Raw genomic sequence first — 27,437 nt, 5'->3', positions numbered from 1 at the left:
AAATGAGGTCTCCAGACCTGTATACAGTACTCAAGGTGTGGCCTGACTCCACTGTATTGCCTTATACAAAAGGATAATCGCCTCCTTAACCCTGCTAGAAAAATCCTATATATCGTTGACAATATTTCATGACCTGTTCTGGCAGCCTGCCTGCACTGCTCAAAAAACTTTATCTCACTTCACAATAACCCTCAAGGTCTTTTTCACTTTCCACTATCCTAAGTGTAATACCACATAGTTGGTATGTTACTCTGGGGTTACTGCTACCCATATCCGTTACTTTGCATTTGCCACCTCTCGGCCCATCTGCTCAACTTTTCTAGATCATGTTGCGGTAGTGTACTGTCATCACCGTTATTAGCAACCCTGCCAACTTTTGTATCATCAGCAAACTTGGCCATTAAGCCTTCATCATTATCATTGATAAATACAGAAAACAACAATGGGCCAACACTGAACCCTGCTGGGACTCTACTGATAACATTAGTCCATGAAGAGAATTGTCGATTGATTACAACTCGCTGTTTTTTCCCACTCAGTCATGCCTTTATCTGTAGCAGCAACTTGTCTTTAATGCCATACTGCTCCAATTTGCACAGCAGTCGTTTATGTGCAAGAGTATCAAAAGTTTTCCTGAAATACAAGTATATATATATAAAAAAAAAAAAAAGTAAACTGCAGCCATTATCAACCCACTGCAGGATGGAAGTCCCCTCAACAATTCATGTTGAAGGAAATGGACCATAATCTGCCACGCTGGTCCAGTGCGGGTTGGCAGATCGACCGTATTTAGTAGTCAGGGGCTTGAACCCCGGTCTACTCAGAGAGCATGTACTACTGCACTCCCGCTCCTGACCACTGGGCTACGAATCCAAGTATATGATATCAAAATAATTTTTTGAATCCAGTTCCTTTGTGAACACATCATAGTATCCAACCATATTGGTCAGACAAGACAACCCCTTAACATACCCATGCTGTGTGTGAATTATAACTGCAGTCTTGTCTATGTAATCCTGCAATGCTTTTTTAACCAGTGACTTCTGTTCCAGTAACCTGGAACAGAAGTAAAACTAACAGGTCTCTAATTACTGGTGTCATCCTTTGATCCCTCTTTGTGAATTGGGAATACATTTGCACATCTCCAGTCCATCAGGACCCCCCCCCCCCCAAATTCAAGGGTGCTCCCATAATTATGGTTAAGAGTTTGCTTACTTCTTTTTCTGGCTCCCTTAATATAACTGGATAGATCCCATCCACCTCAGGTGCCTTTTTTAAGTTTATCTTCATCATTTTCTCCACCACTTTCCTCTCAGTTATTACAAAATTATTTAGATCCCTGTTAGAGTTTTATAAACTTCTGGCCTCCCATTTGGTTATAGAATCCTTCATGTGATTGTAATTGCAAAATACTCATTAAGTTTGTCAGCTTTCTGAGCCGTATCATCAACAGTAAAACCATCAGTATTAATTGGAGCAATCTGATCCATCCTCTTCCTTTTAGAGTTTACGTAAGTAAAGAAGTCTTTGCTGTTTTGCTTTACATGCTTTGCCAAAGATTTCTCGTAATCTGCCTTTGCTTGCCTTAACCTCCTTTGTGACTTGATTACAGATTAGCTTATATCAATCATAGTCTTCTGTGTTGCCTGATAATTTATATGTATCCCATGCACTTTTCTTCTCTGTCACGAGTCTCATTAGTTCATGTGACATCCATTTAGGACTAAACCTTGAAGAGTATTTATTAGTTGGAACAAAAAGTCTATTAGTTTCCAAGATTACCTCCTTGAATGGTTCCCATTTAGAATTTGATTTACTGTTGATAATGTCATTAGTTGGTCTCGCTGTATAGAAATTAAAAACTGTCTGAGACCAGACTATAGTCACCTTTAAGAAAGCAAAACCCTTCCCTGTATCCCTGGTGGTAGTTACATCTTTAAGTAAATCTCACATCCATGCCACCTAGCATTTCCTTTATCCTCAGATTCTTAATGCATGAATAATCACTGCTGATAATCAGATCAAGAGTATTACTCCCTCCGATTGCCCCTTGAAAATGCTGCCGTAGAAAACAGTCTTCCAGTAAATTCACAAAAGTCTTGTTCGTGTGCAAGTGACCAATCCACAAGTTCCAGTGAATATCTGGGAAGTTAAAATCCCCAATTGTAAGACATTCTGATTTACCGGCCCACTATTTCTATATACATTGTTTGTTGTACTCATCAGAGTCATTAGGCCTATAATACACTCCTACTCTCAATTTTGTTTTCCCAGTGCAGTGCTTGTGTCACAACAAACTGACTCAACATTGCACTGTTCACCCATGCCAGCTGGATGGACTTCTTTAGATATTATCTTTCTTAAATAACAGCATAACCCTTCCTCCCTTTCTATCCCATCTAGCCTTCTTGTATATGTTGTAATCTCGAAATTCCAGTTCTGCATTCCTTATATGTGTAACAGCACGTCTCTGATATCCCAACAGTATCTGCCTTTGGTGTCTTGACCAGCACTTCAAATTCATCAAATTTGTTTTCTGTACACATAGCATTGTTGTACATACAAGTAAAAAATACACTTGTTCTTACTTTTAGTTACCCTAACACAGCTCATGTATTTACTTGTTCTGTGATGACTCGCAACAGTTCTAGAAAACCCCAGCACCTTGCTTTCCAAGCTGCTGCTCATTCCAATAGAAGCCGTACAAGAATCACCTTCACTTCTGCCTGCGCTACTATTAATCTGTGAAAAGTCCAAGCTAGCATTTTTCCGAACCACCTAACACTGCTTCAGTAGCATCAGCAAATATTCTTGCAACCTTTCTATTTAAATGTATCCGATCCCGGTAGAAGCAGTTTCTCCTCTTAACAAGCACAGTTCATGCTGTGAAAAATTCTGCACCATGAGCCTTGCAAAATCGCTCCCGTGCCAAATTGATTGATAAGGCTCTCATCATATACTCGCTCCTGTCATGTCTTGGTCTGATTTGCAAACACTTTCAAATTGAATCCTAATTTGCAATTTTTTTCAACATTTCCTTGTGTTTGTTAATTAAATTTGCTGATCTCCTAATCTTAATGTTATTAGCGCTGACATGTACAACAACATCACCTTTCGTACCCCTTAAAAGATGATATCTGCTGTACAACATGATCATCAACTTTTCCCCCCTGGCAGACTTACCCTGGTACTATTCCATCTATCCTTCCTATACCATATATTTTCTGTTTCTCTGACAATAGAGTCACCGACAATAACTGGTTTGTGTGGTACCGTTGCATTTTGCCTTGAAGATTGCTGCTGTGTTACCTGATGCACAGGAGTGAGCTCTGGCATTGAGTTGGGCATCTGAAAGCTTGATAGGCTCCCCCCCCCCCCCATTTTAATTGCTTCAAGTGCATTTAGCCTATTTCTCAGTCTCTCGTAGACTCCCACCAGATCGCTGAGTTGGTACCTGCTTTCTTCAGACTCCCTGCACCTAGCACACAAAGACCTCCCTTCTCGGCTATCCTTATCTAGATAGGTCTGCAAACTGGACATTTGTCCACAAGCTTCACCTTGTTTTAGGCTGTTGTGCATTGTAGAATTGCCCCCTTCGGTTCTCCCCTGAGCCACAGCACTCTTGGTACTTTGTGCTTGTTGCTTTGCTGCTCTAGTATGGGGATGAATTTCTTTTAACTATAGTTTGTTTACAAGAAAATGAATAAATTTAATTGGTTAATTGACAATACTACACTAAGCTAATATCTTCCTAAATGCAGTGATATGTATTTACATCATACCTTACGTTATCCAGTTTGAGATATACATTACCCAATACTGTAACAATCACAATGTTAAATTAGTTATGTTCTTAATTAAACCCAAAAAAGATGTGCCCAATGAGCTTCTTATTTATCACAATTAAAATCCTAGTATTCATGCCAAAACACCGATACAATAGTGGTATGAGTATTGAGCCGTAACTTAACTAAACTGGCCCTATGTACAACTCACTGTAACAACTATCACAATGGAGGCAAGATTCAAACTATACAAAGGTTCAACATGTATTAAGTAGTAATGTCCAAAATCTCTAGCTAAATTAAAAATAAAATAACGGGTGTTACTCCAACTGTAAAGCTACTTTTATAGTACAATTTAATATGACAATGTCAATAAAACAGCAACATTTTTTCAAAAACTTATCTGGTTACTGGAGCCAAAAATTCTCTCATCGGTGATCTCTCATTGGATCAAACTTTTGTCTTAAGGACTTCATTTGTTGTGGAATTCAATTTCTTTGCACTTTTGATTGATATCCTGTTTATCATCCTTTAAACAATGCTTCATAACTTTGCTCTTTTTCTGATACATTTTGTTTCCCTGTACCCCCCTGGCTTTTGCAGTTCTCTGTTTAATAAGTTTAAAAATGGTTTCTGTAATCCATGGCTTCCTAATCTTTTTTCCTTTCTCTAATGCATCTATTAGGTGAATCCTTAATAATGCTTTTTGTATGTTCTTACATTTCTTCAGGCAACATTTCTTCTTCCACTTCTAATAGAGCTTGAATATATTGCTTGTTTCAATTATATTATCACTGGGAATATTTTCTACATCCAGTCTTCTAAGGGAATGCTATATTCATGATCTTTTTTAGCTTCAGCTGGAGATTGATGTGAATTAGCTGATGATCACTGTCACAATCTGCACCAGGAACTGTCTTTGCTGTGACAATACTGCAGCACCACCTTTTCTGTATAACAATGTTGCCAGTTTGATTCCTTGTTTTTTTGACTAGGAGATTTCCATGTGTAGTCTTCTCTGGTGGTGCTGAAAGCAGGTGTTAAATACGACATGACTGTTCAGATAACAAAATTCAATTAAACATTCTCTCTGTTCATTTTTATTGCCAAGGCCAAACCTTCCAAATTCCAGAGTAGAAGAAACTGTTTCCTACTTTTGCATTGAAATCACCTATGAGTAACAAAACTTTTTTTTTTTTTTTTGGGACAAGATCAAAAGTTGTTTGGAGGACTTCATAATAAACATCCATCTGTGGCTGTTGATGTTGGTGCATATGCAACTAATTTGCTGGTTGGCACTGATGTTTAACTGTCATTGTTCTACTATTAATAGAAGTATATCCAAGAAGCAACCTTGAACATTTCTTATTCAATATAACAGCAACATCATGTTCTTTTACTTGGTCACTTCCAGAAAATACAACTTAAGACCCATTTGTAGTGTTGAAATTACCTTGTCCAGTCCTGGCTTTGGTTGCTCCTGAAATATCAATTTTGTACCTATTCATTTCATTAATGACCATTTCCATCTTAACTTCTTTTAAACTTTTTACATTCCATGTGGCCGCATTTGCAATCTTCTTTCTAAAAAACTGCCTCCGTAGCTGAGTGGTCGGGAGTGCAGTAGCGCACGTTCTTTGAGTAGACCGGGGTTCAAGCCCCTGACTGCTGAATATGGTCGATCTGCCAACCCGTACTGGACCAGCGTGGCAGATTATGGTCCATTTCCTTCAGCATGAATTGTTGAGGAGGCTTCCATCCTGCAGTGGGTTGATAATGGCTGCACTTTACCTTTTTTTTCTTCTTAAATTTAATCTTGCAGGGTATACAGTGACACCCGGGATCTGGTTTACAGCAGTTTTTAGATTTGGAATTGTTATTGTTGTGGTTTCTGCAGCATCAGATAATGTGGTGGTATGCTGTTGCCTTCCACGCAGCCAATTTTGAAAGGCACTAGCTTTAATCATAGGAAAAGTGGTATGGAGAGTTTTAGGTTTGAATATTATGGATCACATGAGATGCTAGGGAAGAGAGAAAGTTGACTGCGACAGAGCTCTGCTTACTGCAGAAAGATTGGTTACAACTGGGTTTCGCCTGGTTATCAGAGGTTGTTGTTTGGAACTGTGTCACCCGCAGCCATTCATCCTTTAGGCACGGCATCCACTGTAGGATTGGGGATTCCCCCCAAGGTTTACCCCCTCTAGATTCACTGTGGTTTGTGTTAACAGAGTCATCTCGGGAAGGATGTGGCTCTTCAGTCATGCACGGACGATCTTAGTAAGAGAGGCTAGTATGACGCATCTTTACCTCTGGAACAGGTGAGGACTAGAACTAAAAGTTATGGTGAGATGAAACTCTGTCCTCAAGACCCTTGTCCCCAGTTTTCAGTCCGTTTTCAGTCAGACCTCTATATAACAAAATTGATCACTTGAAAAAAAAAAAATTCATTAAACAGAAATTTTGTTATAAAGAAATATGACCTTTTCAACAATGAAAAATACTGTAATTCAGCATTCATATATATAATCAAAGCTGGGAAATAAATAAGTAATAAGTGGAAATGAATAAAAATTTTCTAACATTTTAAAACAATTCATTTATAAATATACACAGCAGGCCCCCGTTATAACGCGGTTCACTATACGCTGATTCGCTATAACGCTGTTCTTATATTATAACCCGTATCTGACTATAACGCTGTCAAAACCCACTATAACGCTATTTTACTAGCATACAGATTGAATTTTTGGCAAATCCGTCTTCAGTCCAGTCTGTTTTGAGCCTTTTTTTTTTTTTTTTTTTTGGCAAAAGGAGAAAATAGCCGCCATGAAATTAACTACAGTAATTATTTTTATAATTTCTACTCTATGTACAAAATTGAAACTTTCAATATGCTCTATTTTCTTGGTGTAGATAGTTTCAAGGAAGAAATTCTTTTTTAGTACACAAGCTGAAAAAATTTACCATATCCAGTGTCATATGCTGTTATGAAGTCTGCATTTTCTGTTCTGACCTGTAATAGAAAGATACTAAAAATAGATTTACTCCCTATCTCTTCTTTTGTTTTACTGTGGGAACTATAACTTGCGAAATGTTTTTCACACAATCAATCCCATGAGTGCTAAATGCGGTGCTGTTTCTTGTACAGTACAGTATTCTCTTGTCTTCTGAACTCCTCTGACCTTGTGGTAACCCGAAGTACATAAAATTTGTTTGTTTTACTGTTTTGGAAATTCCATAAACATTCTCCATGACTCACACCATAATTTAATACAGTATTTTCGTGCAATAAACAACCATTTGATTTTACTGCACGGTAAAATCGAACTTTTCAGATAAATAAAACATTTGTCACCGTCTTCAGCTCACTTGCCAGAGGAATTCTAGATTTAATTTAATATCAAAATCAGTGCAACGCAGTTACATTTGCAGAGAGTTATGGCGGATAAGAATGAAAAAGCAACAATGTCTGGACGCGGTGCAAAGATTGGAAAGGTAAGAAAAACATTGAGTTTGAAAATTAAATTAGACGTTTTGAAGAGAATTGATTCCGGTCAAAGACAAGTGGATGTGTGCAATAATTTAGGACTGGCAGGTTCAACTGTAAGAACAATCATAAAGAATCAATTTTAGCAGCTGGAAAAACAGCTGTTCCCCTGCAGGCAACTAAATTGACCAGGGCTAGGCCGGCTATTATGATTGAAATGGAGAAACTACATAATTTTATTGAAGACAACATTCAACGTAGAATTCCGTTAAGTTCAATTATTATTAAAGAAAAAGCGAAGAGCCTATATGAAGGTTTAAAAGAAGCTCAGCCCGAAAAAAATGTGGAACCATTTAACGCTAGTAAGGGCTGGTTTGATAGATTTAGAAAGCGCTATAACCTGCACAACGTAGCAATACAGGGAGAAGCTGCAAGTGCAGATCAACAAGGAGCCGAAACTTTCAAAAAAGAATTTGTTAAAATTATTGAAGAGGGATGTTATACTGCTCAACAAGTTTTTAACATAGATGAAACAGGTCTTTTTTGGAAACGAATGCCTAAAAGAAGTTTCATATCGAAAAAAGAAAAAAACATGCCAGGCTTCAAAGCGGCGAAGGATCGGTTAACTTTGTTGTTGGGTGATAACGCTGCGGGGAATTTTAAATTAAAACCCCTTTTAGTTCACCATTCCGAAAATCCAAGGGCTCTTAAAGGTTTAGCTAAATCAAACCTACCTGTCATCTGGAAGGCTAATAAAAAAGCTTGGGTAACCAGACCACTTTTCATTGATTGGTATGCTGAGTTCTTCTGTCCTGCAGTGGAAAAATATTTTGCAAAAAATAACATTGGTTATAAAGCTATTCTAATCATGGACAATGCGCCAGGACACCCAAGCAAAGAGAGCTTAGAAGACTTGAACAATCACATAAAGTTTTTTACATGCATCCAAACACTACGTCTCTGATCCAACCAATGGACTAAGGAGTAATTGCCACATTTAAAGCGTACTACATAAGGAACACCTTTTCCCAAGCTATTAAAGCCATCAACACTGAAAATGTACCGAGTTTAAAGGAGTTTTGGAAATCCTATAACATTAAAACCGCCATCTACAACATTTCAAGTGCCTGGGATGAAGTGACTCAGAAAACCATGAATGGAGTGTGGAGGAAAGTTTGGAAAAATTGCATAAAGCATTCCCAGGAACCTGATGATTCCGTTGAAAATGTTAAAACACAAATTGTTGAGCTCGGAAAAGAAGCAGGATTACACGAAATTAACGAAGACATCGTACAAGAGATGATCGACAACGACCGGGATGGCCTCTCTAATGAAGAACTAATGGAAATTATAAAAGAACAAGAGCTTGCTATTGAGAGAGATGATGATCAAGATACTATAGATGAAGAACCGATGAAGTCGCTGACTGCAAAAGGACTTAGTGAAGCTTTTGAACACTTCGAAAAAATGTGTGATTATTTCCGGGAGAACGACCCTGACATGGAACGAAGTGCCAAGGTAATAAGAAATTTGAAGAAAGAAATGAATCCCTACTTGTACAATGAGAGGAAGAGGGCCAAAGCACAACCCAAAATCGACACATTTTTCAGTCCAAAGATACGAAAACTCGAGAGCACAGGGCCATCGAATTAATAAATTCATGATTTTCGTTAGTTAATTTTGTATAAAATTTATAAAGTATAAAATTTATATTGTATAAAGTTAATGTATAAAATTTTGAATATTAAATATTTTTAATCGACATTGGTGCATATTTTCACTACCATTTATTATTGATTAGAAAATATCTTATGGAATAGACCGCAACTCACAAATACATATGTTACCTTATGGGAATATGGCGCTCGCTTAGCGCGGATTCACTTAGCGCTCTGTTTTCCCGGAACGAACTATCAGCGTTAAGCGGGGGTCACCTGTATTGTGAAATCAAGAGGGATTACCTTTATTTTTGACATAGGATTGCTTCTATTTCAACCAACTCTCCTAGTCTAACACTTTAAAATGTAATTGTAATGATGACATAAAACTTATAAAAAATATTAAACATCTTCCCCCACTGTCAGAACAACAGTGAATCAAACTCCACATTCTCAATATTGAGCACTCAACACAACCCCGGTTTTCAACCACCTTGAGCATATTTATTGGAAAACCAAGGTTTAGATAAAGGACGAGATTTTAAATTGGAGTGTGGAATAAAGGATTCCATTCCTACAAGGATAATTTCACTGATGCGATCTGAGCAAACGTTGACATCAGAAGTTTTGAAACAGTAATCCAACCAAGTAAAAGAAGAAAATAAATCTCGCAAGTCATCCCATTTTGCATTCTTGTAATGCCAAACAACACAAGGTTGGGAATAGCCATGAGATAAAGGCTTCATTGGAGAAGAGACAATCACCAAGTTGTGATCCGAGGTGCCTAAAGGACCACTTACTTCGATCATGTGCTTAGAAGGGTTGTTTGTGCATTGCAGTTCCATTTCTAATTTCTATGGTTGCATTACCCTATTCAGGGCCGTGTTAATGGTACAGCCAAACTGGATGGACGGGGCCTCACCCGAAGAGGAGCCTCATTTTCAGTATAAACATTTTCTAAAGTAGTGATTAAATTTCTAATAATAATAAACAAAGAAAATGTGTAATATAAAAGCATACTTAAACTTAATTAAGTGTTTAAATTTTATTCTTACACCTTTTTATTGTACGATAAATAAGTTAAAAGTTTCTATTAAAATTGTTTTTATTACTACTTTATTTTTCAAATCAAAAAACAAAACATTTTTGACCTCTTATTTTACATTTTTATCAAGGAATTATTATTCACAATATAAATATAAAAACATATGTAGTATTTGTATTTATATGTATGGGCAATATATATCTGATAATTAAAATAAATATGATATTTAAAATAATATCACGTCTTTTGGAAATGGTACCTTCGAGGGGGTTCCGCTAAATTATGTATAATTGGCATTATTTTAAATTTACATCATGTTTTATTAATTGGGTTTAATGACTTAATTGACTAAATTATACAGGGGATTATCGACTACCTTTTGTTCTACTACCGCTACTTTCCCTTCCCTGTTTGTTTATTTTATATTATTTTACGTTTCGTTTCGCTCTGCATTATTGCCGTACTACTGGCTGATGTTTTTATTTTAAATATCATATTTATTTTAATTATCAGATATAATTAGGCATCATGTGGAGGATGTGCATTTGCTGCCTCTAATGATAGCTACATAGCTATATTTATTTATTTTTATCACTTTTGCCTAACTTTTACGTCACATAATATATATATATATATATATATATATATATATATATATATATATAAACCATACAAATAAATTATAATGAGAGTTAAAATAAAATAATGCCAGCAGAATGCAAGACAAGAGCAAAAATAGTCAAAATTAAACCTAAATTAAATCAAACCAAGCAGGGAAGGAAGAGAGGGTTAACAAGAGTAAAAATATTGCAGCAGAAACCTCTATAAAATAATTTTGAAAATCTAAATGTAAGAATAACAATTCATTGAATTTTAAAAGCCAATTAAATAGAAATTTAACGGCGCCCCCTCTGACGGGCACCAGGTCCAAATTTATGTGAAATATCACCAACAGAGATGTAAACCACTACAATAAAACAAAACAAAAATAAACCAAAAATAGACTGACCATTACGCCCCATCTCGACAGAGGACCACAAGGCCAATAATGGTCAGGGAATCGCTGCATTTCGAACGCTAGATAAATCGCTGCAAAGGAGAATTGATCGAAAGATCAGTCCGCCACCCGATCCCCAGATCGAACTGCCAATGCAGGAGACTTGAACAGCGGTGGTCCTGATGCAGCGAAAATTAAAAATAGAACAGATACGAGCACTCCAGTGCAAAGCCACACTACGGACAAAAGTAATCTTAACCAGTTTATATAGACGAATAATGAACTATGGATGGCAGCACAGGCGCAGCGTTAGTAATTCGCTCACTACTACATGTGATGTTATACATATATTTGAATAACGTTTAAAATAGTTGGAAATGGAATCTTTCATAATAATAGTAATAAAAATAAAAAGGTACAGCATACATCAGAGGCAGCAAAAAGCATATTCCTCTACATGATGCTTTAAATATAACCATACAAATAAATTAGAATGACAGTTAAAATAAATGAGATTTAAATAAATGAGATTAAAATAAAATAAAATAAAAAATAAAATAATGCCAGCAGTATGGCAAGACAAGAGTGAAAATAGTCGAAATTAAACCTAAATTAAATCAAACCAAGCAGGGAGAGAAGAGAGGGGTAACAAGAATAAAAATATTGCAGCAGAAACTCTCTAAAATAATTTAGAAAAGCTAAATGTAAGAATAATAATTCATTGAATTTTAAAAGCCAATTAAAGAGAAATTTAACGGTACCCCCTCTGACGGGCACCAGATCCAAATTTATGTGAAATATCACCAACAGAGATGTAAACCACTACAATAAAACAAAACAAAAATAAATCAAAAATATGCTGTACCTTTTTTATTTTTATTATGAAAGATTCCGTTTCAACTATTTTAAACATTATTCAAATATATGTATAATTACACACACACACACACACACACACACACACACACACACACACACACACACACACACACACACACACACACACAGGGTGATTCACTACCAGTGCGACAAACTTGCAGGAGGTGTAGGGGGACGAATCGGAATCACATAGCATTGCAGGGTCCGAAATGCCTTCGTCATGTGGTAGAGGACATTGAACGGGACATCGCGTGAACAGCGATTCTGCTGGAAGTCAGCATTTGCGAACTGTTTCTGTTGAAGAAACCAAGTAGCAAAAGGCCTCCGGAGTGGATAATCCGCAGGCTCCAATGATTGGACGCATTACAGATGGTATGAACTCATTTGGTTTGTTAGTGACAAACTTCCTAGGAGCAACAATGGCAAAATGGAGTACCACCATTAAGTCGAGAACATCACAACCAGACCAATCCCCATCAGAAGAGGAATCTTTCAGGGAGATGCTCTGAGCCCACTGTGGTTCTGTCTAGCACTCAACCCACTATCCACCATGCTTAATGGCAGCAAGTATGGATATAACCTCAAAGAAGGAAGAAAGAATCTGTACACCCTCACCCATCTTATGTATATGGATGACATCAAGCCCTATGCGGCAATTGAGAAGCAACTCCAGCAACTACTCCGGATCACCGAAGAATTCATCAAGGCCATGAGGATGGAATTTGGTCAAGACAAATGCAACACCCACACATTGCACCAGGGAAAATTAGTCAGCCGAAACTATCAGCTGCTGACTGGTAAAGAGATTGAAGGTATGCCAGTGCTCTAACTGCTGAGCCTGCATCATCCCTAGATATTTATAGGTAAGACTTATAAATATCTAGGGATGATGCAGGCTCAGCAGTTAGAGCACAAGGAAATCAAGAAGTGCCTGACTGAAAAATATCATCAGAGACTCAGAAGCCTGCTGAAAGCAAAATTGAATGGAGGGAACACAGTTAAAGCCATAAACACCTATGCAGCTCAAGTACTAACATATTCCTTTGGGGATATCATGTGATATCATGCGAAAGACAAGGACAGTGATGACCAAGTGCTGCCAAGACCACCCGAAGTCATCAGTGGAGAGACTAATAATAGCTCGAAAAGAGGGAGGAAGGGACCTGATAGAGCAACAGAAAACTGTGATAGTTAACCTGAAGGTTTACTTCGAGAACAACACAGCACCACTCCACCAGGCCATAAGGAAGATAGATAAGTGGTATACCCCACTCAACCTAAGCGAGGAGCCCCCTCCCAACCAGGAGGTACAAACAAAGCTAGAAAGATGGGCAGAGAAGACACTCCATGGCAGACACTACAATGATCTCCATCAAGATCACATAGATAAAACTGCTTCCAATGCATGGCTCACGAGCAGGACGCTCTTCCCCGAGACTGAAGGAGTCATGCTCACCATCCAAGACGAGGCAATCAACACCAGAAATTATAGAAAATACATCGCCAAGGAACCTGGAGTTTCCGATGATATATGTCGACCATGCCACCTGGCCTCAGAAATGATTCAGCACATCAGAGGGGGATGCAAGTGCAGACTGAGTACACTCATAGTCACGACCAGGTAGTAAGGATTATACATCAGAAGCTAGCGAGGAAATATCAGTTGACCAAAGAACGTGTACCATACTACTACAAGTACGAACCACAGGCAGTACTAGAGACCTCAACCCACAACCTGTACTGGGACCGCGCCATAATAACAGATAGGACAATCCCACACAACAGACCAGACATAACCCTTGTGTAAATGAAGGAAAAGACTCCCTATCTGATTGTCATAGCAGTACCCAACACTGGCATCAGAAGCTAGTGAGGAAATACCAGTTGACCAAAGAAAGTGTACCATACTACTACAAGTACGAACCACAGGCAGTACTAGAGACCTCAACCCACAACCTGTACTGGGACCGCGCCATAATAACAGATAGGACAATCCCACACAACAGACCGGACATAACCCATGTGTAAATGAAGGGAAAGACTTCCTATCTGATTGTCATAGCAGTACCTAACCCTCTAACACTGGCAACCTGCAGAAAACCCATGGTGAAAAAATCAGGAAGTACACAAACCTAAGACAGGAGATCAAAGAGATGTGGCATATAGAACAAGGAGCAACTATCCCGATCATCGTGTCAACCACAGGTATGGCGCCAAAGTGAACACCTACAAGGAACTCCATAAAGTCACAATTCTGAACACCTGAAGGATAGTCAGAGAGTTCCTCGACCAACAGTAACACCAGACATAACAACCACCCTGTGTACTTGGTAACAATACCCGTCATGAAGTGGAACCATCAATCAGGGAGAAATAATGTAAGAGCAATAATAATAATACATTTAAATTCAAAGGGGAAAAATGTGTTGGTGGAAAAAAATCAAGACTCACTTGACGGTGCTCGTCTGTGCAAATATGGTAGGAAATGATAAAAAAAACTGTTTGTTAGCGGAAAATCATTAAAACCTCTGTTTCAAAAATGTAAGGCAACTTCCTGTGGATTACACTGCGAACAAGAAAGCTTGGATGACTTTGGATATTTTTTGAAAAGCTATTCAAAAATAAGAAAAATATTTTATTGTTAGTTGATAACTGTCTTGCACATCCCCAGATTCAAAATTTATCCATCATTAAGCATTTCTGCCTTCCAATGCAACGTCAATTTTACAACCAGTGAATATGGGTGTAATCAAGAATTTGAAATGATTTTATAAAGATTTATAGTTCTACATATAATCATTCAAAGTGAACAGAAACTTACTTACCGAGTCTATCAATATTGGATGCTATAAATTTATTGACTGATGTGTGGAACAGTGTTACTTCGACAACCACATTGAATTGCTTCAAGAAATTATAATTAATTTCAAATTAAATTTTAATTGAAGATGATGGAAAAAAAGAAAACAACTTGCCATTATCTGAATGGTTGCTACTTAACAGCGTTGTAGGTTTTAATAATAACATTGGTGAATTTGTATGAGTCTATGACAACTTGTTAACTCGTGGTCTTCCTACAGAGAGAGACATTGGAGATGCTGTGCTCAACAAAGACGATAAAAATGATGATAAAGACAATGATTGTGATCATAAGTGAAAGTGAATCAAATTCAGTGCTGACAGTCTCCCAAGCTCAGGGTGCAATGGACACATTAGTCAATTTTTTGAAAGAATTAAGGCAAATAATCAGAGATTTTTAACTTGAGTGTGTTAAGTGGAAACTTGAGAAATATCAATCTGAAATCTTTAAAACAAACATCAATTTTAAGATTCATAAATAAGAAGACTAATTGAAATTGTGTTTATTATTAATTAGTATTGTTTTTAATTATGGATAAATAAATTGCATTTAGTATTAAGTGTATGGTTTTAAAATTACAGACAAATAAATTGTTTAATATTAAGTGTACTCTAGTTTATACAAGCATATTGATACAACTAATATGTAGGTAAATACTAATGTTAATTTTCTCTCTCTCTAATACAGACACTCCCTGACTTACATAATACTCGACTTCCATAAATTCGACTTCACGTAATTTTTTGCCAGCCACTGTAAACTTAAAAAAATCGTGGAAACATATTTTGTAGGAATAAATGGAGGTATTGTGAAAACATCGCAATGTGAATCCAATAACGCATTGTTTGTTTTTGGTAATTCATTCCAAGACCATGAAAATTGAAATTTTCGCTATATAAATAAGCTATTTATCCCTCTAAAGATCATTTTTCAAATGGAGCACTACCTTTTCATCGTTGTCATATGTTCTGTTATAAGAATCAATTTTGAATGGCTTTGTGGATATTTTTCAAAAGAACATTTCTGGAGGTCACAACCATAAAACAATAAAAACAATTTGCACTTTCCGGTTTATTGGGCTTTTCTGTTAGTGTATCTAATTATAAACGGGTAGTCAAGTTGATCTTATGGCATTTGCGATAATCCCAATAACTGGAATTGTGTGGATTTTTACATTATTATGGTGAAACGTGTTTCCCCTTCACTGAAATCTTCAGTCATATAAGAAACAAATTTTCAGTATCTTTTCTTCATTCCTATTTACTTAATGATGAATGGAAAGCGACCAGTAGAAAGTGAAAGTGGTGGCAGTGCTAGGAAACTAGACAAAATTGATTTAGAAATGAAGATGAAAATGATTAAGAAGTAAGAAGCAGGCCAAAGTGTGCCATCTATTGCACGAGAATTAAGTCTCACTGCTTCAACACTGAATGCTATTTCAAAGGACATGTTAAGTATAAAAGAACATGTTAAGGGATCAATGCATTTAAGATCAACATTGATCACAAAACAGAATTCAGGTGCTATAGGTATATAGAAGATGGAAAAGCTATTAATATGAAAGGAAAATCAGATTGAGAAGCGAGTGCCTTTGAGTCTAATGGCTATTCAAGCAAAAGCAACAAGTATTTATGAAGATATCAAGGATAAGTGTGGCAAACCCCAAGTTAAGCAACGAGCGGTTTTATAGGTTCAAGCATTGCACTGGTTTCCACAACGTTAAAAGTATGCAGTGAAGTCACCAGTGCCGGTTCTGCGGCAGCAGAGAAATTTTGTGATGTGTTGGCAAAAACCCCTTCTAAAATTCCACAGCCCTCAACCTCTGCAGCAATGTACTTATCAGCTGGATACATTGATTTTGGCAGTGATGCTTGAAAAACCTGCTGACGTTATGCCTCTCCCCTCCCTTTTTTATAATTTTGTAATTGCACACTTTTGTAATTTTTCCTACGCTGAGACAAAAAAAAAATCGAATAAATAATTCTATTTACATGTTCGTCGAACATTTCTTTTTTGTTCCAATCAAATTCAGCAAGCATAGTTGCGAGTGCTGCATATAAGCCTTTAGGGAAATTCCAACTTACGTAAAATTTGACTTATGCAGAGTTCTGTGGAACGCAACCCTTACGTAAGTTGGGGAGTGCCTGTATTTCTTTTGTTTTTTGATTCTGTCTTTTTATCAAGTTATTGAGAATTAAAAAAAAATAGCAGGTAGATTTAATTCACCAAGGAAATTTTGTCTGTCCCTTGATGTTTGTTATAACCAAATTTAACTGTATATTTGTTATGGAGAGGAAAGGTCAGGGAATGACCATCGCATATTCCCGGAGCAATATGGCCTTAGTTGCTAATGCTCCTAAAAACCAAAGAACATAATAAACAAGAGATTTCCTAATTGCTCTGATCTCAGTATCTTTGTTATCAGAATTCATTTTCTTCAGTGTCAGGTTTATCTGCCATAACTCCAACTGCATTTATGGCAGATAAACCATCATTTATAGAGATCACCTATCTAAAGGTTTTTGTCAATTTTTATCTACTTGACAAAATTGTGTAATGGATGTTTATTGTATACTGTGCTAATGGCACTGCACGCTTTCATTTTTTCTACAGCAATTGGCTGAATAAATCAGGCTTATGAAAATATTTGTTTGCTGTAGCTTAGGCATAATTATTTTCTTTAATCCTTCAGTAATTTTGTATTACGTTACACTCCTGTACAGAATTTTCCTGTATAATGTTTTTAAAAAAACCTTTGATTCCATAATCCAAAGGTTTTATTATGGGTTGTATTCACTAAAAAAAAAACTGTTTTACAACTCTGTATTTCTTCAAAAAGTCAATGAAAATTTGTGTTGCTTTTTATATTCATCTGGTAGTTATTTTGTACCCTGAACCTGCATGGATACTTACTTTTCCCAATTATAAAAAAAAAAAAAAAAACCTTTTTATTTTACTGTGCTTGTGGTACTTCAACTTTTCTTTCTCTTTCTCTCTCTCTCTCTCTTTCTGTTGGATGTTTGTTTTTGAATAATGAATTATGCTCAGGCATTGCTCTAAAATAAATACCATTTTCATCAGTGTTGAAAATACACTGATGAAAATAATGAAATAACACTGATGAAATAACCCTGCCAATAAATTTGGTAGGCTTCTTATTTTTTTCCATGAAGTTGTGTCTGTTCATTTGCAGATTTCTTTGCTTTTTTACATAGAATATTTATAATAATAGATACATTTTTTAATCTGATATCTGTGAACCTCTGAGAAGTGTGTTTTCCACAAGTTCACTCTTTTTATATCTTTTTATTTTCCAGATTTTCATTTTTTGTGACTCCTTATTCATGTGATTTTCTGTTCTTTATAAGTGTACACAAAAGAGGCACTGAGTTTATATGCAGCGGTTCTCTGACTACACTTAGGTAAGGTCCAATAAGCACTTACAATTTTGTTCTTTTTATTCAAACTTGAATCTCTACGTTTCTGATTTTTCAATTTGGGGTGGGGGGGGGAGAAGAACAGCAATTAATTCTTGATGGAATATCAATTGCAAATAAAATTATAGCCTATTTGTGGAAAGCAGACTGTGGACACAGTGCATAAAGAAGGCAGAGTATGTCACATGATCACTTGCAGGAGAACATATAAAATGTTGGAAAGTGTAATTAAACACTAATGGCAGTGCGTAACTTGCCAGAGATGTAAAACTTTATAAAGTGATATGCTGCATTGGATTCCCCCCCTCTTGGATTCTAAATATTTCTTCTCCATCTGTTTAAATGTGATATTGCCCTCTTTTTTAATCTAGACAACATTTGAAAATACAGTAGACTCTTGATTTTCCGGGATAGATGGTTAAAAACAAATTCCGGATAATTGATCTCCCGGTTAATCCAAAAATACAGAGGCTCCTTCGTAGCCAGGTGGGCAGGAGCAGCAGTGCGTAGCACATGCTTCTTGATTACACCGGGGTTCGACCCCGTGACCACCAAATACGGAGGATGCGGAAAGGTCAGGGAATGACCACCGCATATCCCCGGAGCAATATGGCCTTAGTTGCTAATGTTCCTAAAAACCAAATAACAACAACAAAAATACAGAAGTCTTTGACATACATAATAGTAACATACGATGTAACTTCTTACTTCGTCGAGTTTTATGTAACTCGGGAATGACTAATAACCTATCACTACTACAGTATATTATTGACAAATCTGAATTCAGCGTGATACTTAAATATTTGACCATTTTCATACATTCTTATTAGTTTAATTTTCTTATCCAAATTGATCGCTTTCCTTTTTCTTGGTAGATTTAGTAGTACCGCTGTAATTATTCTCTTAGTCGGCACCATGATGACTGTCAAAATGAAATTTTCTGTAAAGAACTTCACAGGGTTAAGACGAAAACTCACTATAATCACACCGCGCAAGCTCACATTTTAATAAAGCACATTTCTTGAGGTCACTCCATAAAACAGTAAAAACTATTTTCTCTTTCCAGGTTACTAGGCTTTTCTGTTACACTGCAATTCATTATAAACGGGTATTAAACTCTATCTTATTGTATTTGCGTTAATATCTATTGCTTCAATTGTGTGTGTTTTTAGGTTATTATGTTGAAGTGTGTGTCCCCTTCACAGAAATCTTTAGTCATATAAAAAAAAACTATAAAAAAATTGTAAGAATCTTCTCTTCTTTCCTATTTTTTTTGTTTGTTACTTTGTATCTCACTTGTACAAATTGTGTGCACCTTGGTCGTCATTATTAATTGCTTATTTTTACCATATGAAATGTGATGTTTCTTAATTTTGGAATGATAGCCAGTCTCTTCAGTGGCTTATTTGATTTTTATTTTAATTTATTTTTTTTAATTTATTTGATTTTATTGGCTTTTGCCTTACTGTATTTTTAAATTTTGATTGTTGTTTTCTTAGAAATATTAAATGCAAAATATTATAGTCCGTATTTTCTTAAAGTAACTTAATTTTTAGCAAGTTTTTGTTACAAATTTAAAAAATTTTTCGATACAGTAAGTCCCTGACTTAATGTTCAACAACCTACGTAAAAAATATGGTGATAGATAAAAAATGAAAAAAACTTACATGCAATACTTGTGTGTCCAATACAATGTTTCCCTTTATTTTTTGTGATGTCGATTTTAAATCTAATAGCTTCCCTTTATTTTTTTACAATGTTTCATATGGTTTGGTCACCAACATTATAATAATTCATTAGAGATTTAACGGCTGCACCATTTTCAAACTTTTGAATAATTTCAAGTCTTTGTTTTAACTGAAAGTGCAATTCTTTTGCGTTTACTCATCATTTTCACGATTTCTAAACAAAAAAAAAAAAAAATATATATATATATATATATATACTACAAAAAAAATTTCGACTTCCCTGACATAAATAATGAAACAAAACTTGTCTTTTTGTGGTGCAATGGAACGCAACAATCGACGCGACACACGAAAACAAACTAAACATTTTGTCTACTTTTTTTAATTTGGAGTCTTGAAGTGTCCCAGTTAATCCGATCTTGGTATATTGAGAGCCTGCTGCTATACTTGGCAATCTATATTTCACCTCAATTCTTGTATGATTCTATGTGATCTTGTCAAAATCCACCCTTCAGCTTGTCATGTTAGCTGACTCTTTTTTCATCATGTGGTTAAACTAGGCTTGGATTTTCTAGTGTGTGATCTCAACATCAACTTTACGAACAAATTGAAACCACTCCTATTACAGTATTTCTGAAAATACAAAGCTATTCTGTATTTTGTGTCCTGATTACTGGTCAGCAATTGTCCTTCACCAGCGATTGTTTCTTTGTTTTAACATTTTATTTTAGTTTTATTATAACCTCAAGTGTTGCCTATTTAATGCTATTATTGATTCCTATACCATGTAAATCCCCCTAGCTTGCCATTGTTGGGGAATTGCCTTGTATTGTTTGGATGGTAATAAATTATTATTATTAATAATTTATTACCGTATTTTTTCATTACACGTAGCATTGCAGGGTCCGAAATGCCTTCGTCATGCGGTAGAGGACGTTGAACAGGAGGTTGCGTGAACAGCGATCCCGCTGGAAGTCAGCATTTGCGAACTGTTTCTGTTGAAGAAACCAAGTAGCAAAAGGCCTCCGGAGTGGATAATCCGCAGGCTCCAATGATTGGACGTGTTACAGATGGTATGAACTCATTTGGTTTGTTGACAGTATCCTCCATACAGTAGATTTGGAAATACCCAATCGTTGGCCTATCGCTCGAGTACTTGTACTCGGATTGCCTTCTGCAAGATGTAGGACATTCTCCTCATTGTCTGGCGTCCTCGTTGTTCGCTCTCGATTCATGGTACCTCTCGTGAAACAACCAGTCTCACGTAACCTTCTGTGCACACGTGCGAAAATTGTATGATGAGGAGCATGCCTGTGCGGGAAACGTTCCTGGTACAAGCGCAGAGCGGCGTGCCCATTACAGTCCGCAGCTCCATATGCGAGGTGCATGTCAGCCAGTTCAACGTTTGAATACCCATCCTACTGCCTCTGGAACCGGTTCGCAAATGCTGACTTCCAGCAGGATCGCTGTTCACGCGACTTCCCGGTCAACGTCCTCTACCGCATGACGAAGGCATTTCGGACCCTGCAATGCTTTGTGATTCCGATTCGTCTTTGTGCCCCTTACACCTCCTGCAAGTTTGTCGCACTGGTAGTGAATCACCCTGTAGTTTTACCATATGAAATGTGATGTTTCTTAATTTTGGAATGATAGCCAGTCTCTTCAGTGGCTACTGATTTCATTCTATTAAATTTGATTTTATTGGCTTTTGCCTTACTATATTTTTAAATTTTGATTGTTGTTTTCTTAGAAATATTAAATGCAAAATATTATAGTCCGTATTTTCTTAAAGTAACTTAATTTTTAGCAAGTTTTTGTTACAAATTTTAATATTAGTGGTATTTCTGCCCTTGGTTTATTCTGCCTTGCAGTTATAGGTAATATTCTTTTCTCGCTGCAGATTATATAACTTGGTGACATTATCTCATCAGTTTATCATGTGTTGTCGGCCTTACATTCCATATTTTTTCATTACAGTATACCGTATAGCTTTCATATTTTTATTTAATATTCTCTCTAGTTTTGTTTCATAGGGGGGGTGTGTACAGGGTGGTCCACAAGTAAGGAAACTATTTTAAATAACTGCTGATGTAAATATGTATATGTTGTATGAAAACTAGTGTATAATTTTTTTTTTTTTATTATTATTATTGTTTTGAATATAGGAAAAGGACAGGAGCCTTACAATGAAGGAAAGGATTGAAATTGTAAAATGGCATGCAAAATATGAAAATGCTGCAGAAGTTGTTTGCAATTTTGCTAATTCTAGAGATTTTTTGAATGAAAATCACTCACAATAAAGACCATAAAGCGAATTGTGAGGAAGTTTAATTAAGTAGAAACACTACACAATCTTCCAAAACCTGGTAGACCTTGTATCTCTAAGAATCTGTCAATTTGGAACTTTCAATAGAGGATATTAAAGCAGTCTGAAATTGTATTGTGGGCTGATGCAGCCACGTTTAAACTAAACGGAATTGTTAATTTCCATAACTGTGTTTATTCTTCTCTTAACAAACCCCATTCTTTAATAATGATTTAATGACAATTCTGCCATGTTTAAATCCTTGATTTCAGTATCCTCTATGGCAAGTTCCAAATTGATAAATTTTGAACTTGCAGTAGAAGATATTGAAAAACATCTGAAAAAATCTTGACGAAAGCTGAGTTTGCAACTTATAATACCTTAAACAAGCTTAAACAGAATCATAAAGAAACTTAAATACAAGATTTATTATCCCAAATTGCTAGAGTTTGAATGAGGATAGCTAAGATAGAACATTAGACTTTGTGGTTTTTGGTCACATGAGTGTTGCAAACTGAGATATCACTAACAATGTTTTGTGGACTGATGAAGCTACATTTAAACTAAATAGAACTGTTAATTGCCTTAACTGTGTTTATTTATTCTCTTAACAACCCCCCATTCTTTAACAAGGATATAATGCTTCTGGTGTGACAGGAATTCGGACAAAAGGTGTTCTTGGAATGTTTTTTTTTGAGGGAGCTATGACAGAAGAAAGCTAGCTGAATCTGACAAAAGACAAAATTGTTCAATAAAAGTAGTCCAAAATCAATTTTCGTTTTTTTTTTTGCAGGATGGAGCACCAGTCCACTATGCAAAAGTTTGTGCAAATTCTTAGATGAAAGGTCTTAGGTTGATGGATTGGGCAGAGTAACAGGGAATAGCCACTCTTCTCCCTGCATTTAAAATCATGTGGTTACATTTTGTGGGGATTCTTACTTAATTGTGTGGTCAGATAAGAAGTTCTCTGAGCAACGCAGATAAGCTGCCAGTACTGTTCATGTGTGTTTTGCCAGTGATATACAGGAACTCTGCTAGAAGGGATAAGGAGGTGATTATCCCATTGTACAACACAGTGGTGTTAGACTGAATCTTGAGTACTTCATACAGGTCTGGATGCCCCATATTAGGATGGATGTGGATTTGCTGGAACAAGATTGGTGAAGGGAACGAAAGTGATATTTCCAAGAAAGGCTTTGAAATTGCAGTTTCTAGTGACTAGTTCATACAGGTCTGGATGCCCCATATTAGGATGGATGTGAATCTGCTGGAACAAGATTGGTGAAGGGAACGAAAGTGATCTTTCCAAGAAAGGCTTTGAAATTGCAGTTTCTAGTGACTAGTTCATACAGGTCTGGATGCCCCATATTAGGATGGATGTGAATCTGCTGGAACAAGATTGGTGAAGGGAACGAAAGTGATCTTTCCAAGAAAGGCTTTGAAATTGCAGTTTCTAGTGACTAGACACAATGTGATCTTATTGAATGGAGGCAAAGAGTTTACTTAAATGGATTGAGCAAGTTCATTGCCGGTAGCATTCTTCCTATTACTCATATTGCACACTAGACATAGAGTAGAAATAATTCAAATTGACGAAGGTTGTTTGCAGGATAATGTTCGGTGATTAATTTCCATCTGTTTTGGAAGCTAGTAGTTTGAATGAATTTAAGGAAGAACTAAAAAAAATTATTGGAAGGATGAAATTTTTTTTTTTTTGCCAATCTTCTATTTATTTTTGCTTCTATATATATATATATATATATATATATATATATATATATTTTTTTTTTTTTTTTTTTTTGCAAACTCTTCCCTTCATGCCTTTTACTTTTTGTTTCCTTTCCTCATATGCTAATACTATTGCTGTGTTTTTTTTTTTTTTACTATTTGGCATTTTTTTACCTTTAATTCTTTCTTGCATCATATGCCACTACTAATATTAGTACTATTCCTTTGTTTTAGGTATTCTTTTAATTTTTTCTATTATGTGATTTGGCATTCTTTTACCGAAGAGTTTACTTAAGTCTGCTCTCATGTTCCTGGGGATTTATCTTATACTTGTACCTGCTTCTACTCTATGGTATTCTTTTCTGTTTATTTTTATTGCTTTATTCTAGTTCTACCTTGCTCTTATGCCAGGGTCTCACCTTAATGTATGTTCCTGTAAAATGCATAAAGGGAAGAGTTACACTTAACTCTTCCCTTTATGCCTTTTACTTTTTATTTCAAACTGTTTATATGCCATGCACTCTTCACAATTTGAGGGGATTGAGGCTATTTCTGTCCTAATTCTACCTTTCACTTTGCCTAATTTTAGCATTATGCTTATAACATCCCTATTTCTACCCATCCACTGCTGTCTCTATAGAATTTGCCTTTATATCTGGCTGTTAGCTGTTATTCAAGTATGCTATTAAAGTTTTTCTAATATATTACCTATTTACATTTTTGAGAACTAGCTGTTATTGGTGGATAACAATCAGAAACAGATAGCTTCAGCTAATTATTATTTGGATTTGTGTAATTGACTAGCCTAATTTTTTGCTCTTATAAGAGCTTGTTGTTTGTTTGGTTCAATTGAGTACCATTCACAATCTCAGCTCATGTAAAGTTTATTTCTCTCTTTACCCCTTGCTATAATTCTTTATATACTTTAATTTACTAATTTTGGTTTTTGCCTATATACCTGACTGTCTATCTCCCTTTTCCCACAAGCTCATGCAACTTCCAACTGACAAGGTTAGTGTGCTAGATATTTCATACTTTTTTGTTTTAACTAATTTCTGTTGTTTTCTTAGAAATATTAAATGCAAAATATTATAGTCCATATTTTCTTAAAGTGAGTTTTAATTTTTAGCAGGTTTTTGTTACAAATTTTTTCTCAGAAATTATTTTGAAGCTTAAATTTCCATTATAAAAAGTTTATTTTTAGCAGTTTGTAAAATTATTATTATCATATTTCTTCTGATCAATTTTTTCAGGCTGCTACACTTGGGCAAACCAGTACTGATGCTTTCAGGGAAAAAATTCTGAAACAAAAGTCTCGAGCTGTACATTACTGGACACTTGCTTGTAACATGTTGGAGAAGTTGAAAAGCAATATTATGCTGAGAGTTCCAAAAGAAAGGCTTTTCCCTAGTTGCAGTGAAGAAATGTCTCAACAAGAAATTGTCACTCTACAAGAAGAAGGACAATTGTTTCTTGCATGTGAAGCAATGGATACAGGAAAGCTTGAAGATGCAGCTGCAATATTGAGTTCACTAAGTTCACCACATGCATCTTTTTATTTAGCTTTGGTATGGTATTTATTTTTTTTTAATAACTGTCAGTAACAAATGGTAAAATTACAAGCATTATTAATTTACAATCTGAATTCTTATCTTTGGATTGCCAGTATGAATACTGAATAATGTTATGGGTTATTGGGAGAGACTGTTAAAACTGGTTAACTTAGAGTCTGCAGTTTATGACACAATTAAATCTGTAATACAACATAGTTGTAATGTAAAACACAAGTCTGTTCCACATGGTTGTAATCTAAAACACAGTCATTAGGGCACTTTAAATAAGTATGGAATTAACAGTAATTAACCATTAATGTTTCCATTTGTTAAAACGGAATTTGAGGCCACTGACATATTGACAGCTGGGAATAATGATTTAGAGTACATGTATTAGGTATTTTTTTTGTCTTATGTAGGGTGGCTCACACTGTGATGGTACATAAATCTATAAAACTGGCCAGAAATGTTTGTGGTCAGTGCGTAACGCATGCATGTGTGTTGTTATTTAGTTGTTTCAGGCACCAAGAGAATTACGAGGTTTCCATTTGTTAAAACAGAATTCGAGGCCACCTACATGTGATAGCTAGGAGCCCACCAACACATTGATAGCTGAGAATAATCATTTAGGGTACATGTAGTAGGTATTTGTGTCTTATGCAGGGTGGCTCACACTGCGATAGTACATAAATCTGTAAAAATGGCCAGAAATGTTTATGTGCGTTGTTGTTTAGTTGTTTCAGGTCACCAAGAATGCATTGTTGCTCGCCCGTCACCACCAAATACGGAAGATGGGGAAAGGTCAGGGAATGACCACCACATATTCCCGGAGCAATATGGCCTTAGTTGCTAATGCTCCTAAAAACCAAAAAAAAAAAAAAAAAAAGTATCGTTGCTCCTTGTCATGAGTAGGTAGGGAATTAATGTGTGTACTGTTAGCGTTATCATTAGTTGAGGGCATATGATGCAAGAAAGCAAGCTTTCTATAGCATCAAAAAAAAAAAAAAAAAACCCTCCCCTTTTCACCCAGCTGGTCACTCCAAATGTTTGTCTACCCTTAAATTTATTTAAGCTGTCACTTCCACAACAACAGATGGAAGTCTGTTTCAGCAATCAGCTACGCGCTGGCTAAAGGAAACTTCTTCACATCTATTCTACAACTATCTTTCCTCAATTTGAATCTATGCCGCCTCAGGTTCTTAATCTGATCAAGGAAGTATCCCATCAGCATTGAGCCTGCTCAAACCATTCAATGCCTTAACACCTCAATCAGATCACCTCATGGGTGCCTAGTCTCCACAAGAGCAACGATTTGTTCCTCTCACCAACCTTGTTGCCTTTCTCTGTATTCATTTCAGCAGCCCTACATCCTTCCTAAATTGAGGTCTCCAGACCTGTATGCAGTACTCAAGTTGTGGGCTGACCATTGCCTTATACAAGGGGATAATCATCTCCTTATCCCTGCTTGCAAAATTCCTGTATATCATTGACTAGACCCCATGACCTAGTCTGGCAGCTCATCTGCACTGCTCAGAAAACTTCATATATGACTGCACAATTACCCCAAGGTCTCTTTCATTCTCCACTACCCTGTGTATAACACCACATAGTTGGTACATTTCTCTGGGGTTACTTCTACCCATATGCAGTACTTTGCATTTGTCAATGTTAAACTTTAGTTGCCACTTCCCAGCCCATCTGCCCAACTTTTTTAGATCCTGTTGTAGCAGCATATTGTCTTTACTGTCATTAACAACCCTGCCAACCTTTGTATCATCTGGAAACTTGGACATTAAGCCTGACATACCTTCATCGATATCATTGATAAATACCCAAACAACAATGGGCCCAACACCAAATCCTGGGGAACTCCGGTAATAACATTAGTCCACATAGAGAAGTGTCCATTTATTACCACTCTCTGCCATCTCCCACTCAACCATCCCTTTTTTCATTGCAGCCACTTGCCCTTAATACCATACCACTCCAATTTGTGCAGCAGTCTTCCATGTGCA

General features: G+C 36.2%; 1 protein-coding gene across 2 annotated transcripts in view; it reads left to right on the top strand.

Annotated features, from left to right (window-relative positions):
• LOC150083174 (E3 SUMO-protein ligase RanBP2-like) overlaps positions 1-27,437 on the top strand; it is a 621,501-nt gene that overhangs the window by 235,117 nt on the left and 358,947 nt on the right. For both annotated transcript variants that reach the window (XM_090377889.1, XM_090377888.1), the window contains exon 17: positions 25,123-25,437. In XM_090377889.1, the coding sequence (XP_090234015.1) occupies positions 25,123-25,437 (315 nt within the window). The remainder of the gene's footprint in view (positions 1-25,122; positions 25,438-27,437) is intronic.

This window comes from Mastigoproctus giganteus, chromosome 7, assembly GCF_048544385.1.
Source record: "Mastigoproctus giganteus isolate SK-2022 chromosome 7, ASM4854438v1, whole genome shotgun sequence".
Taxonomy (NCBI): domain Eukaryota; kingdom Metazoa; phylum Arthropoda; class Arachnida; order Uropygi; family Thelyphonidae; genus Mastigoproctus; species Mastigoproctus giganteus.
The sequence above is the reverse complement of the archived record's forward strand: the minus strand, read 5'-3'. Positions and strand labels throughout refer to the sequence as shown.